Raw genomic sequence first — 16,769 nt, forward strand, 5'->3', positions numbered from 1 at the left:
TAGCTTAGATTATATTATGAAATATAATTTTTAATTAATCTAATTAGAAATAAAATTTAAATGTCCTTCAATCGAAAACATAATGAATCCATTTAAATTTTTCACAAAGAATTTGTTTCCGGCCGCCATTTGTTTCAAATGGCGAATGGAATAATGAGTTCCTATTATTAATTCCTCATAATTTAGTTTGAAATTTTATTTCTCCTTCCCTTTATTCATTAGATTGTCGAAAAATATGATAATAAATTCCATGATTAGTTTTGAATAAATATTAAAGTACATTAAGCAGTCTCAATGATACTTTAATTAAGTCACTTTGGGAGTTATGAATCGATATTTGCATACAGAAAAAGGTCAGCTCGTGCATGCGAAAGGTCAGTATACCCTCAACGATATGGAAAATTTAAATACAGTAATCGCGTAGGGTGGTGCGTATTATACGTAAGAGATACTGACTTTTTTCCCTACGTGTTACACACAAATATAATCAACTTTCACATCATAAATTAATACAGAAAGTGCAGTAAATTGTAACACCAACCACACTTTTCATGCATTAATTGGGTAAGTTTATCTAATGTAGAAAAAAATAGTAGACATAGGGTAGTCCAAAAGCTTTTTATGCACCTATACATTCGTGAATACGAATTTATAAACTGATTCCGTAACGTGTTTTCGTTAGAAAATTAAACAGAAAAAAATTGGTCTATAACGATTAACCGATTCTTGGGCCATCTCGTATTTTCATAAGGTATAAAATTTTGATTGAATAAGAATATTGAATATTCTTTTTATAAAATTTTGATTTTAAAACCTTTTTAACCACGGAGTAACCAGCAAAAAAAGTATCTGTGAGCTCTTTATTCTTTATAACGGCATTACAGGTGCTTATATACATCATAATATATTAAATTTATAATATAATACAATAGAACAATCAATATAGCTCCTATACGAAAACACGTGATAAATTGTGTAAAAAGAAACGACACTCAACGTTGCCACAACAAACAATCTCTCTATATATTTATATAAATTAAATTTATATTATTTTTAACAATTTTTTTTTTATGTAACAAAATTAAATTTTGCATTTAATTTCCTTTAAAAATCTTCTTAACTTCTTCGAAGACTTGATCGGCTGACACATTAGCATTGACTCTCTTGACGCTATCTAATTGTTGGTAATGCTGTATAATGGGCATTGTATCGCGATGATAAGTCTGAAATCTCTTCTTTAAACTTGTCGGGTTATCGTCCGATCTTCCACTTCCTTCTGCACCCCTTCGCAGACATCTCTCGATGCAGATCTTTAAAATTAAAGATAAATATTATAACGTAATAATGACGAAAATAAGAATTACACACGTCGTAAGGTATGTAACAATATATCTAATAGAAAGTAACGTCGCTTCGCGAAGATCTCACGAAGAGACAAGCGAAGAGTCTCTTGCTAGTTAAAGTTTGAAAAAAAGAGTTACAAATCACAATGATTATTCAAACTTTATTTAGATAAGTTAAAGTATTTCTTTACGCGCGATTTAATTTGTAATCAAAACAGAGAAATACATTCTGGGCGCGACACCACGCGACGCGTCGATCGCTTGGAGTAACATTTTTTCCCCTCTTGAATGCCATAAATGAAATATTTCAGGAATTGAGGAATAAAGTAAGGAAAACGGGGAGAAAAATTGTAAAATTTAGTAAAATTGTTGCATTTAAAGTTGTCATTCTTTACGTGCTATTTAACACGGTTAATTGGGAGTGCGAACGAGATCTAACAGGAAAGATCGTCAATTATAATTAAACCCGTCAACTCATTCCAACTAATCTATTAGACCTTCATCAAGAGCATCTTTTGCAAGGAACTCACCTCCTCGTCGCATTCGAAGAACAGTACAAACTGAACGTTTGCTTTGTCTCCCATTTGCTTCTTCCACCCTTCTAAATTATTTTCATTACGTGGGAAGCCGTCAATCAAGAAGTTCTCTGATCCACTTTCAATCATGGCTCGTTCCAGTAGGGAGCATGTTATTTCCACGGGTACTATCGATCCGTTGCGGATGTGATGTTCTATCAAGTCTCCATACTTTGATCCTGGGCTGTTACGTTCCGCTCTCAGTAAATCACCAGCGGATAAGTGAACGTAACCGAATTCCTTCGAGATTTTCTCGCATTGAGTGCCTTTACCGGAACCCGGTGCTCCTAAAACAAAAACCACGTTCGGTGTCATGTTGCCTTTCGACGATTTTCCAACCCGATCGTTACGTCACGGCCATCGTAATCGTTTCTGCTTTCGTAGTCGTTGACGTCACGTTGATGATTTGAGTATTAATTTACGAATTTTTCCCCCGATTATCTGCCGGTTTTGCTTTTAATTTTCATTGTAATTAAATAATATAGCTTTTAAAATTGATTTAATTTGTATTATGTTTATTTTTTTTTTTACTATATGTCGGCTGTATTTTTAATGGAAAGAATTCAGACAATCGATGCTTTATCACGTGACGAAAAATATATTTCGCAGTTACTTCCTAATTAAATACAATTTATTTTAATTTACACTCAGTTTTTTTTCACAACCAAATAACATTAACGTATATAAATAGAGTCTAAATTTAGAAGCAATATTTCAAAAATATAAATCATTGTCACGTGATAATTTAAATTTTATTATTTGAAGTTTATGCAAAAATATTGTTTAAGTTCACAAAAATAATATTTTTATCTAAAATAGTTATAATTATAATGTGAATAATTAGAATGTATTTTAAAAAATTATAATAAATGGAGGAAAGCTCTCCTGATCACGTGACTGAAGCGAGAGGCGCCCTTAAAAGTCACGTAATTAAACACAATAAAGGCTCAATATTTTAAAAATTTAGAAAAATATGGATTGATATTGAACTTATGTAATAATTTTGTTATATTTTCTTAAAAATAAAATGTAAAAACATATGTGAATTAAGTCTATTATAAGCAAATTACGTAACAAATCATATGATTTGAAATAAAATTTATGTAATGTGCATATTCTTTCATAATACTATTAATAAATTTTATTTAAAACTAAATAATAAATTAAATTAATGCATTTTTGTATTACTTCAAAAATTTTAAATGTATATTACATTATAAAACGTTTCTTAAACTTATTAATTATTAATTTAATTTAAAAAATATTTTTTTACAAATTGATTTAATATAATATACACGCATATAGATATTAATATTTTTTTATAATTTGTAAATATAAGAAAATTCAGCAATTTTTCAAATTAAAAAATTCAAAATGAACGCAAAGTCACGTGACATAACTAATTTCGTTAATCAAATATTTTTTCAATTAATAATATGTATATTATATAATCAAGTCATAATTATTTTTAAAAATCTTTTATTCTTTAATAAAAAATTTAAAAAATGTAATTAAGATTTAAAAAAATAAATTTGAAAAGAAAAAACCAGACGACTTCCATTATCACGTGACCGAAAGACGAAGTTAAATTATTACGTTCATCAATGTAAATTGATCTTATTTTATTAAATTTTAATACAAATTATTTAAAAAATAATAAAATAGTGAAATAAAATATTAAAATTAATATTATTCGAAAAAAAATTGTTTAAGAAGATCACGTGATATAAAGATAATTGCAATTAAGCAGGAATTAATTTCAAAATTCTTTTACTAATAACCAGAAACTGTTTAAATGTAATAAAATTTCAAGAATACTTCCATTATTCAATCGAAATTATTCTTACAAGTTAGCAGTCACGTGACCGCGATACGAGTTTTAATATAATAAAAGATGACGAACAAGTGTAATAAATTAATTTCAGAAATATAAAAAGAAAAAATAATAAAATAAATTTATAGTCTCTTAACTAACAGGATATTATCTTTAAGTAACATATATTAAAAGGGATCTTTGAAATTAGGCGGAAGTTTAACAATGGGCTTAGTCACGTGGTATGCAAGGACAAATAATCAAAAGTTATATATATAATAAAAATTCAACCAATAGATTTTAATCAGACAAAAATAGCGAGAGAGAAAAAGGCAGTTTAAATGGTAAATCGGGCCATTTTCATCGAATGTGACAAGTAAATTGCCCTTTAAATAATAAAAGTCGGTGAGAGTGATTTTAAGAATGGAAGAAGACAGAGGAATTACATTTTTTTGGCCTTAAAACGTCAAAAAAAAATTTATAAAAAGTCACATTTATTATGAGGAGAAACAATGAACTTGACACACGATATACGAATTACGACCTTGACCTTTAACCCCGTATTTTTCGGCATTTTTAATTACGTTACGCTGCCAAAATTAGATATATTTTAATTGTTTACTAAGCTCTATTGATATGTAAATATTGAATATTTGGTAATAAAATTCAAATTTTTGTCAATTTAATGGCGGAAAAGCGCGCTGTCTTGCGTTTTTACGTAAAAAATAAAGTTTAAATCATTATAATTTTCGTAAATTTTAATTGTAATTAAGTTGTAATGTTAATTAGAAGCAATTATTTTCATAGTTTAACTATTTACATTAAAAAAAGTACAAAAAAAAACTTACTTTTTATCACGTTTTGGTTCTAAACAGTGCAAAAAAAAATCGAAAATTAAAGCTCTACACTTGCAAAAATTAAGTAAATTATTAAATTTTAATGCATTAAAGACACAATTAATTTATATTTTTTTTAAAAAAAGAATAAAAATTTAACTTCAAAATATACTAACCGAGTTTGAAGAGAGGGTTTCTCACCCCCTCTCTCTTTTTTTAATGACGTTTAAGTTCATTAATCGCAATTAATATAGATAAAGCAAGCATAAGTTAATTAAAATAGAAAGAATAAATATTCAATATGACTATACATCCAGGAAATATTTCTTAACCGATTTCCTCCTACATTAAATGAACGTTGAAACTCTCAAACATGTGTCAGGTGGCTAATGATACCGGTTTAATTAACCAGTATTCCGGTCATAGATTTATTTCACTCCGCTACTACTCCAATGAATATAACCCCGACGTTCCATCTTGTGACCACGTGAACCTAAAGCACAACTGTGTGCACTTCAAACTAAAAGCTTATTCCATTGTCGTATCCTCATTACAGAAAGTAATTTTCTCATCAACGAAATGTTGCCGGGGATGTTACATCTGGTCTCTACTTGCAAATAAACCGAGTCATGGTCATTGTTAGTTCATCAAATTCGTCCAATGGTTGATCATAATCAATTGAGTTCAATCAAGGCGACCTTCTATACATTTTCCCAAATGAGTATTTAAAAATGTTACAACCTCCTGTTGATCCTTTTACGCTCCTGTTTCTATACCTGCTCTTTTCCTTTATTGTGGATTACCAGTAAACCAGCTTCCAGTGGTAAGTGTCGTTTAAATGTCTTCATTTTTTTTTTGTTTCGTTTGGATGCTTTACTTAAATTTCACACCTCGTATATGTTTATAAGTACATATATTTTCCTTTTTTTTACAGTGGTGTGGCCCGTACTGGTCCGTTCTAAGTACTAGCGCCGCAGGAGTGTGATGATCTTATTCACCCCTGCAGTCTTGGTACTTAACACGGGACAGTCGTATCTCATCTTACAACATGTGCAGAATTATTCGTAAGTAGCGGTTACAGCCTCCATAACATCTTTTTTTTCCTCCTCCCTTTTCCTTTAAAATTCTATTCACTCGCCGATTGACGTGACAGAAAAATCCTCATCGCTGCACTTTATCAATACAGATTTACTTAACTTGTGAGCTATATACTAAGCAGTAATATAACAAATTTGATAATTAACTAGTTAAATTTATATGCAATAAGTAAAGGAGGAGGGTAATAGTTAATTTTAATTGTAATTAACGTGGTAGACTACCGCACGTCACTAGTTACGGTGCACATTACTAGTTAAATGAGGAAGTTTAAACGTTTCTACTAAACTAACATTAGCTTATGTGACGTATTAAATAATAATATCCTTTTTTTCAGTTTAAAGAGATTAAGTGTCATTTATTTTTTCGGGGAACTAGTCAGGAATTTAACCTTGCTTCTTGGAATCTAACAAGAGTATTGCACGCTCCTCCTATCGACAAATGCTATTTTATGCGATATCCAATGATAAATATGTTTTAAATTAATGATTATTAACTTAAAAAAACAATTTAACTATTGTATATTTATTGAACATAGTTAAGAAATTATTCGCTCTTCCTTCTTTAATTGATATGTCCTATCCAATTAACCTTGCTCGTTCGTTATTTTCTATTTTTGTTGTTAATAATAATACATTCTTTTTTCTTAATAAATCATTAATTTTTAACGAAAGCCTTTTTAAAATATTCCGAAAATATGTCACTCATTAAATTTTTATATAACGAATGAATAAACATTTTAAATTATATTTTTTGTAGAATAATTAATTACTTGATTAATTAATGGGATATAAATTTGAAATAGATTTACTTTAGCTTCATATTTATCCATGTTAAAATTTTTATCAATAAAATATTAGATTGCATTTTATACAGTTTAATTGCATTTAAACTTAAATTGCTATTAATGTGCTGCGTAAAAAAATTATTATTATTTTTGTACAGGAAAAGAAATACATACATAAATAAATTTAAATGTTTTATAATTTAACATTTTAAACTTCTAAATATAAAATTATACAGTTATCATCAGTTAGCTTTAAGGTCTGCTTCCATCTTCCTCTTCCTCCTCCCATCTTCGTCTTCTCTCCATCTCATTCTACTGCTTGACCCTGTTGAATCCCTAGTTCTACATCTCTCAGTATAATTTTTCCATGTTTATTTTCAGCACACAGGATGCTTTTATTAGTGTATTATTACACGTAAAAGCAATATGTAAGTCTTTAAAATTCATACATATGTAAATTGTTTTTCTACTCTATCTATAGTATAGGAGATTTTTTAATTTATTTATAATTAAAAATGCATGAAATAGAACGGGTACAGACTATAATAATGTAGGAAAAAATGCTTTTTATATAAATTTTAATATTTTATTTTATAAATTTAACAGGATTTAAAGACTAGAATCGTACGGGAAAAATCCTTATTTTTCTTCAATCTTCCGAGAAGTATACCGTAAAGGAATTACTAAAATAAACTTTGTTTCGGCTTTTATACGATATAAAAGTTAATTCTGCCCTATTATATACAAATATATTCAACTTAATGATTAAAAACGGTAAAAGACATATTTAAATCTTTTAATAAGATCCAAAAGATTCTCTTTTTACGACGCTTTATAGTGCTACAAATGAGTTTTGTGTGTCATAAATTATTATAGACACACTTAAAGTCTTTGTTTCAGATTTTTTTTATCTTCTTTTATTAAAAAAAGCCTCTTTCTAGCTTACTCTAAGAAGAAGAACGAACGAACGGTAATTAAAACCGGGTCATTTTTATGGAAGCACGACACTCTTCCATGCGGCCACTAGGAAAAGAAAAGATTAAAATGATCTATTCGCATTATATTTAAATAATTTATCGGTAAATAATTGAAAAATTCAGTTCAAATTATGTATTTTATGCTAATTATTATTAAATATCGCATGTTTATCTGATTAAAATTGCCGTGTCTGTATCTTCTAATGGTCCACTTTCACGCTCATTGACTGAAATATCTTAAATTCCATCCTTGTAATAAAATATTTAATTTAAATTCAATATTTAGAATAATAATAGAGAATCAGAACAATGAATATTTGTGTTTAAACAGTAATTTGAGTAATTTGTAAATTAAAATAGAGCAATAAGACGACAATTATTATTATAAAATGACGTAGGTTTCGCGTTAGAGTTTCGATCACTAGAGGGCTAACATTAAATGAAGTTGAATCAGTCACGTAAAATTTAAATTTATTTATTAATTAGAACAAACATTAATGCTAATAAAAAGGCATATTAATAATTAAATTATTTTCCATATTTAATTTGAAAATATTAATGTTTCTAAATTGATCATTTTAAAAAGTTCATCAGACAATGGAGATACTAAATTTGTTCGTTTTATTTGGATAATTTACGTCTTTAGGTCATTTTGACGCTAAGTTTATATTTTCTATTACAGATGGACGAATAATGTATCTCGAATACTTAAATCACAGGTCTTACTTGTTGGCCAATCAGCAATCGTTATCGCTTGCATTTAGCGCTCAAACGGCAGGTATCGGAACTAATAGAAACGTCATAAGTAGAAAGTATCAATACATCACAAGCAAGAGTGATTTACTTTAGCGCATGCGTCACTTCGAATTGCCGATACTGCAATAAATATACATAGGGTTTTTATTTAATTTGTTTTATTTAATAATTTTATAAAAATATAACAGCGCCCGGCCTCCCCATTGTGGGCCTGACCGAACCCATAATTGGCTTGCTAAAAAAGGCTTAGTACCCACAGATTGGAAAAAGTAAAACAAAAAGTGTTCGGTGGTTTTAGATGTTAAACAAGTGAAGAAAACTAGGTAAACTACACGTGATCTGTCCATTAGTGAGCTTAAAAGACATTTTTTAAAATTATTTCCGCCGTGTGAGTACTAAGAGGGCTTTTCTCAGGCCCATCTGAATCACATTAACTGAATGGACAATCAATCAGATATTTGAATTTTTGGCTGGTAGTAATTATATATATATATATATATATATATATATACACTGTATATATAATAGTGCCACGGACCGAGGTTACCACTCGGACGTCGCATTGCCATTACAAACAAATTATACCGAATAATATATTCACGCAGTTTCAGAGGTTGGTTTTTTTCATTGTACTGTACGTCTTTATTACGAGTCTCTACTATAGTGAGTGCAAGTATATTGCGCAAATTCAGTATTAGTCCATATTATTTGCATTTTAAGAAATCTATCTACACGTCAACTTGTTTGGTTGACAGTGGCTGGGCGAGTAATTCTTGCCCGTAATTTATTTTTAAAATTATAAAAGAAATTATAGTTTACGCAGTGGCGTAGCGAACATAACTGGCGCCCGACACTTTATTGGCGCCCCTCTCCCCCTCCAGAAACACATATAGTTTGTCTTGGAGACCATTTGAGCACCCCTCTGCGAGTGGCGCCCGGTGCATGATACACCCCCTTGCACCCATCTCGCTACGCCACTGAGTTTTCGTTTAATTTATTACCTTTTATATAATTGCATTTATTTTTTATTTTATCAGTGATGGTTATCGTATTGCTTAAGACAGCTACGAATAGTTTTAAAAAGATGCACTGAGTCAGTAATAAACTCAATGGTTTCTTCTGAAAGATATCAGGAGTCACGGCAGTGACTCCCCGCCAAGTATAAAACTCACTGACTGACTACATATACAGGCAAAAGTTGCCGATTTTCGATTCCCCCAAAGGAAAAGTACTAAGAAAAATTTTGACCATCGTATAAATTGTCATAAATTTTTACTTGGCATAATTTTTTTTGTACATCTCAGATGTTTTTGTTATTAATTATTTAATTACAATTTAGACCTTTTTCTAGTATTTTTATTGGTCTCGTGGGGGAGAGAGGAGCAACACTGATAGAAGTTTTTGGTGTCACCCAAAATCGGGTCAAAAGCGAAAAGGCAAACGCTTCTTCGAACGAGGTGGGGCTGGGACCGTACGGACACAGTTGCATCCTCTCCAAAAGGGAATAAAAACACATTTTAGGAAATTTACAGGACAGTCGTCCGAGAAAGAGGGTAACCCTACGATTACCGTCACTATCTCGGTTATATATATCTATTGTAAACATGATTGTTTTACTAAACATGAATATTACCGTAAATCCGTGTGGGTGTTAATCTCTGTCCACTATCACTACACTCATGCGATCCTTTACTTAACAAGCCTGCTATAGCAGTAACCAACGTGGCCTGTCTTGCTGGCAGTGCCGCCCTGATGGCATAGTTTTTCTCTAAACGCTTTTTCGACACTACTTATGGACGTTCTTCAATCTTATATTCTAGTAATCGTGCCACAGAGTTTGGCCATCTGCATACACAGGCGCCATTTTTAGATCGTAGTACCGTTCATTAAAAGCTTTTATGTTTGTTATGGAATGTTATATTTAATAAGATTTACAAGTAATATATTTTAAAAATTAATTAATTTTATTTGCATTGAAGAATATTACAAAAGGGTGTGGTTAGCATCGTAATTAACATAAAAACTAACTTACATTTACTATATTACATTAATAGTTTAATTGTATAATTGACTCTAGACAAGGTTGTGAAGATTCCAATGTATTCCAGCATTTGTCATTATAAATTCGAATTCACATATTGAATTATCCTTGACACCATGATTCTCCGAAGTCCAAAACCGACTGGTCTAAACTAAAACCTGATCTGTAAAACACCAGTCGATCAATAAATTTCGATATTTGTGTTATCGAACACATCCACAACGCTAATCTACGACAAACTTCATGCAGCTGGTCCAAAAAATGGCGTTCGTATTTCACGTGGCAAGATTTTAACGAATCACTGTACAAGATATATTAATTAAATAAGCAAATGGCCACTTTGTCTACAGTTCTTATTGCATTGCACTTCTTGAAGGGAACTTGTGTTAAAATTGAGCAAAAGCTCTTAAGTCCAAGATAGACATTGCTACTGTAGACATAGATACAGTACGGTCGCGTTAATCCAAATGGCTTCTATTATTTCCCTAACTGAAATAATGTCCATTGTTGAGCATTGTTGCCCATTCTTTGTGATCCCGTTTGACTTAACAATTCTAACCTCCATTTGCTGTTGTAAAGTATCTTACAACAGTAAAAAAAGGCCTCAAGGCATATGCATCATCTCCTTACTTTTATACTTCCATTAATCTTAACTTTTCATTAATCCGAATTATCATTATGAGTGTTTTAATCTTATTTCTTTATTTGTCAATTCCAGATGTTAGTGTATTGCTCTATTGCTAATCAAGATTTAACCTTTTAGTTGTCTGACTTGCAATAGGATCAACTATAACAGGTGAGCAAAAATGAAAAATGTCTTAATTTATATTATCTACAATAAATTAGGAAGGTCTGTGGTCCATGTCATGCATTTTGTTCTCTTCTTGTTTTCATCTCATCGTGAACAAATAGAAATGTGACGAGACGTGATTGGACTGCAGATTCGGCTAATGTTTGAAATGGTTTGTGCATCTGAAACACAGGATGCCCATTTGTAACTGTTCACTTAATTTAAAGATTAATTTTTTGTGACTGAGCCTGATTTACAATGACTTTCAAGCAACCTGGGAAACTGACAGAGAGGGTAACCTATGACGAGTCAATTTCCTTATCTCAACAATATCAATCAGCTTTGAACTTGGATCTTCACTATGGTAGATTGATACTGCACCCCATAATCACTTAATAATATAAATTTATTGCTTATGTAAAGAGTAATCTGTACTCAATGAATGGATATGCTAAAGTTCCGTCCTGTGGTTCTATGTTCCAGATGCCATGGAGAAAAGGTCCTCTCTTTTCCATGCTTGAGACAGATTCAGCTGGACCAACAATGAAGGCAAATGAAAAGTAAGGTCCAATGTATCTGGAATGGGCTGTTTATGAAAAATTTCTTAGGTTCCTTAATCAAACTGGTAAGCCAACACTTACTGCCTTGGCTAACCAACTGATATGATAAAGATATGTTGCCTGCTGTACTGAGAAACCTAGGTTCAAGTTTGGATTGGATACTCAGAAATGTTTATAGGTGATTTCACCTGGATTTGTTGGAGCCACATTTTGGTTGCTTCATTTTGGGTGACTTATTCCATATGTTCAATACTCTATTAATAATGCCTTACAAATGTATTAATGCATTACTTATAGTTCACAAGCATGTAAGTTTGAATCTTACTTTGAGTATAACGATTGTGTTTATCTGATTTTAATGGAAGATACGATCAAGGGGAGCCAATGCAATTTATGGAAAACATTTATTAAATTAATAAAAACTCTTTCCTAAATGCTGAAAGGAAATTTTTTTTGAATTAAATAAAGACAACTCAATTTAATTATGACAAATAATATTTATTAACAATTTATTGCTTCACCATTAATTGAATAAATGCTCACACACATACCATATTACATTGTAAGAAATCAAGATTAACAGAAACAATTTATATAATTAATATACAAAAAAAGTTGCAAAGTATACATAGAGATACAGAAACATTTTCAAGTTTTACTAATTTAAAAAAAGGCACGAAAAGAAATATTTTTAAGTCAACTTTCATCTAAGTGCTCTATTTGAATAGAAATCTACTTAAACATTTATTGCATTTTTTCAAACTGCTAATACATATGGGGCTTGCCTATGGCCAAAAATGCCCTTAAAACAAGCTGCAAAGAATTATCAAATTTATTTGCAAACTTGACTTTTGATTTAAATTACAGTAAATATTATTTTACATTGTAATTTAATTCAGTAATATAGCATACAAGATTGCTTACAGTTAAAACAGAAATGGAACGCTAGGATCAAGCGTGTTGCAATCTGTGAGTTAAAATCTAACAGCTTCTGTATTTGCATTTTACAGGTGCTTTTAATACGTCTGTAAGCAAATTATTTAGGAAAACCATGAATATTTTACACACTCATTTATTTATTTACACTTGTGGAATTTTGGTTCCAAAGTGTAGGTCAATGAACAGAGTTTTTTGCATTTATTCGATATAGAGCTATCGGCTTCTGTTATAACTGTATAATCCTGCTTTAACAAATTAAAATTTCTTGCAGATTAATGTTAAATAATGAAAAGTATTTACATTACATTTTGCGCATTCTTTTTTAAAAGATAATCTACTTTGCACTACCAAAAGTTCAACCTTCAATCCGACAAATAAAATTTAAAACAATTTCTAGTTAATTAGAATTTCCAGTTTCCTACGGTTATCCGTAGGAACTACTAGAAATTCTAGAATAGGAAACTAGAAACAAACAGGAGTGGATTTAAAATTATTATAATTGAATAAAATACTTTCATGCAAAAATGTATACAAAAAATATTTTCGTCGATATTATTTCTGTTAAATAGATAATTTAACGCAAGGGTTCCCATCCTTTTTTTCTCGTCGACCCCTTTCGAAACTAGATTCGATTTGCCAACCACTTGAACTAGCAAGAAATTCAAAACCATATTTTACTTTCTTCAAATTTAAAGGTACAATAAAAATAAATTTGTCTGCTGACCAGCGCCGTAACTAGCCTTTTATGCGCCCAGTGCGAGCATCTGTAACTATGCCCCAAAACTTGGTACAGGTCATTTCTGCACCCCCAGCGTCTACGCCCTGTGCCTGGGCACCGCCCTAGTTTCTCGAGAAGGGGGATGCTAGCAACTGGTTGGGAACACCCAATTTAAAGCACCAAAAACAATACAATCTTAAAAGAAAATTCAATAATTCTCGTTTACTTTTAATATATTAGAACAAATAGAAAAAATATAAATTATTAACCTCTTCAAATGTCTTAAAAAAACAAAATATAATAAATATTGTTAAATAATTCATCATCATTAACAACAGACAAAAAAAGAAACTTTTGATGATAAGAAGTGGCATTATATTAATATTTTTTAATGTATATTTTAGTAGGATTGTAATTTCTTTCTTTATCATAACAAAATATTACAGCATCAAACCTTTTCGGAACATAAAAACGTAGCGTTCTTAATATGTACAGTATGTATATTTATATATGTATATGTGTGTATATATATAATAAACTTCCGCAAAATAAATATATAGTTTTAAATACGTGGAAAAATATTTCTGCTTAAAAATTAATAACGTAAATTCTTATTTTATTCTCACCACCATTAAACCGATTAAAAACAATCTCGTTATTCCTAGGGTAAATATTTATTACGTTAACAAATATAAGCCAAAAATTTTTATATTTTAAAATAACGACAACAATAGTAATTATAATTTGGTGCAGACTGAAATCTCTGGGCTGATTATTATTTGTACAATAAATATTTAAAAATCTTAGAAAGTTATTTATGAAAAGTCTGAAATATCGCTTTACTTTTACAATTATTCGGGAAGATTTACGTCTAAAATTACTCCTTACAACAGAGAGGTCTTTTCTTTTGCACGATTCGACGCTAAAGATTCAAGAGATCAAATCTCATCTTCATTTGTTTGTTAAAAATTGTTTTCTCCAACAAATGACTCAGAAATGAGATTTCATACTACTTTCAGACAGACTTCTTTGTCGTAAGATGTAATTTTAAACTTAAGTTTGTCGTAAGTTGTAGAAAATATGTCGGAATTTTGAAAGTAAAAAATTTTATTGTAGAAATTTACAAGATTTATTATGAAACCTATATAAATTGTATTGGTTCATGTCTGTGAATAAAAGTCTCTAGGCAGTGTGATTAAGTTATAAACTTTTTTACACTAATTTAAAATAGGTAAATGAGAACAAATAAAAAGTGATGAACATCAAAATTATTTTTATCTGAAATAATTTTAATATTCATTTATTTATTCCTATTTATATATTCAATTTATTTCATATCTTGCATAGAGTTATTGATAAAGTTATTTAATAAAAAATTTAAATTAACAATTAAACTTCAAAGTTTTTTTTTTTATTATTTTAAAAGTTAGTAATTGATAAAACTATTAAAAACATTCAAAATGATCCTTTATCACTGAATTGATTTTGATATAAAACTTAGCTAATTTTTCAGCATAACATAGGGTTAATAAAAGAAAAAGAAATACCTAATTTTAATCCCAAGACATTCTAGTGATTGTGTAATGATAAGGAATACTTAGAACAATAAAAAGGCAGATCTCTAGTAGTGAATTCCAATAAAATATACAAAAATTAAGAAACAAATACAGTGGGTGATTGGTTAACGAACACTTTTTGCAAAAGATTTTTATGTTTGGATAATGAACACTTCACAGAACAAACACAAGGGACACTGCGTTTAAGAATTATAAAACTATATTTCACTGGAATCTATGAATGGTTTATGGAATGAGACTTTCACAGTTGTATACATAACCTATTTTTTGCACTAGTTGATTTCTGTTCTCTGAATTTTTTAAGTGCTTTTCTAAACTTTTCATTTTAAAAAACTGGTATTATAGAGCCTAAAATGAGTAAAGCGTCAAGAACTGTGTTCACTGCATAAACTAAGCAAGAAATAATAGCCAAGGTAGATGATGTCTGATGTTCCTAGGCAGTATGACTTTAAAGTGTCTACAGTAGATACAATCTTAGCTAAGAAAAATATAATTATTTCATCTTTCTTAGCTAAGATATAATTTATTTAAAAAGACCCAAGCAGATAAAGTAGTAGTGAAAATCACATCTCAGAAACAAAGATGTGCCATCCATTGAAAAATGGAGAGTGCGCTTTTAGTTTGTTATTACATGTAAATAAACCTAGTAAGAAATTGCATAATTATTTATATATTTTTTGGGGTCTCCAGAACAAATTAATCAAATTCCCATAAAAATCTATGGCAAATCGATAATCGGTTAATAAACAATTCGGGTGGCAAACATTTGTCTTTGAACAAATTATGCTCGTTAACCGATCACCCACTATACTAGAAAAAGCAGTTGGAAACATAGCGTGCCAATTGAAAATGGAAAACAGATTGAGATATAAATGGAAAATGATCAAGTAGATATAATGATAATGAAAGACTGTGCCGACTTGATGGTAACTTGCACCCGAGGCAAAACTGATTTTTTCTCCTCTCGCTTCTGGAACGATTGTTGACAGAAGAACTCTTCACTGGTAATCTCATATGAACTATTTAAACAACCTTAAAGTCCCATAAATGTACTTTATTGTATTTGACTTATTATTTTTCTTCTTAAATGATTTTGACTGCTCTTGCTGCCTGAGACATCACCTGTCGAGCCGGCCCCAATGGAAGAGTTTAAAGTGGTAAAAACTTTAACCCAAATACAAATTTTATTGGCAAAATGTAATAGAATTTCAGTGTCTTTAGACTCAAAACTGTTTAGATTCTATTGCAAATTACTATAATGAAGCAATATTTTAACCTTTATAAAGCACTGAAACTGTGGAAAGTTTTAGTATTGCATATGAGAAAAATATGGAAAACAAGAAAAAAAAAAAGATTCTAGAAAGTCTAAATATAGTTACTTATATAAATAAGATTTTAAGAAAGGAAGGCTCAAAATTATAGTTTGCTGGAGAGTTCAATATAAATTACCAGTTAACTTAATTTTGCTCTGTTTTGATATTTCTGTAATTGTATTTATTGTAAAGTTTTGTGTTTTATTGTCATCATTTATACATAATATATTGATTCAAAACTGTGTCTTTTTTTCTTTGATTAATTCGTTATCACTACTAGGTGCATATACACACACTTGGCAATTTTATCATCAACTTTTATTCGGAAATTTCTTATTTGCCGAGATGTGTTTCGGGCCTTAGCCCCTCTTCGGTCGAATTAACGTCAAATGCAACAATTTTTAAATGGTTAATTAAGCAATATTATTGTCTTTTGAAGAGCATTTGACGTTAATCCGACCGAAGAGGGGCTAAGGCCCGAAACGCATCTCGGCAAATAAGAAATTTCCGAATAAAAGTTGATGATAAAATTGCCAAGTGTGTGTATATGCACCTAGTAGTAATAACAAATTAATAAAGAAGTTAAAATTAATTTTCTATTATTGACTTTTTAATTTAAGCTAGAATCACAAATGTTTACACAAATATA

At 29.9% G+C, this 16,769-nt stretch overlaps 1 protein-coding gene and 1 long non-coding RNA gene across 2 annotated transcripts; one reads left to right on the forward strand and one right to left on the reverse strand.

Annotated features, from left to right (window-relative positions):
* Positions 1 to 846: 846 nt before the first annotated feature.
* LOC136976113 (UMP-CMP kinase-like) lies at positions 847 to 2,554 on the reverse strand. Its single transcript, XM_067271329.1, has 2 exons — positions 1,874 to 2,554; positions 847 to 1,310 (listed from the first exon to the last, which is right to left on the reverse strand). Exons 1-2 carry the CDS (start codon positions 2,231 to 2,233, stop codon positions 1,095 to 1,097), a joined length of 576 nt encoding a protein of 191 aa, XP_067127430.1. The 5' UTR covers positions 2,234 to 2,554; the 3' UTR covers positions 847 to 1,094.
* Positions 2,555 to 5,506: 2,952 nt separating this feature from the next.
* Positions 5,507 to 7,189, forward strand: LOC136976120 (uncharacterized). Its single transcript, XR_010880879.1, has 3 exons — positions 5,507 to 5,631; positions 6,831 to 6,877; positions 7,056 to 7,189. It is a non-coding gene; the product is annotated as an uncharacterized lncRNA (long non-coding RNA).
* Positions 7,190 to 16,769: the final 9,580 nt, after the last annotated feature.

Source organism: Centruroides vittatus, unplaced genomic scaffold (assembly GCF_030686945.1).
Source record: "Centruroides vittatus isolate TY-2023 unplaced genomic scaffold, ASM3068694v2 contig_1109, whole genome shotgun sequence".
NCBI lineage: Eukaryota > Metazoa > Arthropoda > Arachnida > Scorpiones > Buthidae > Centruroides > Centruroides vittatus.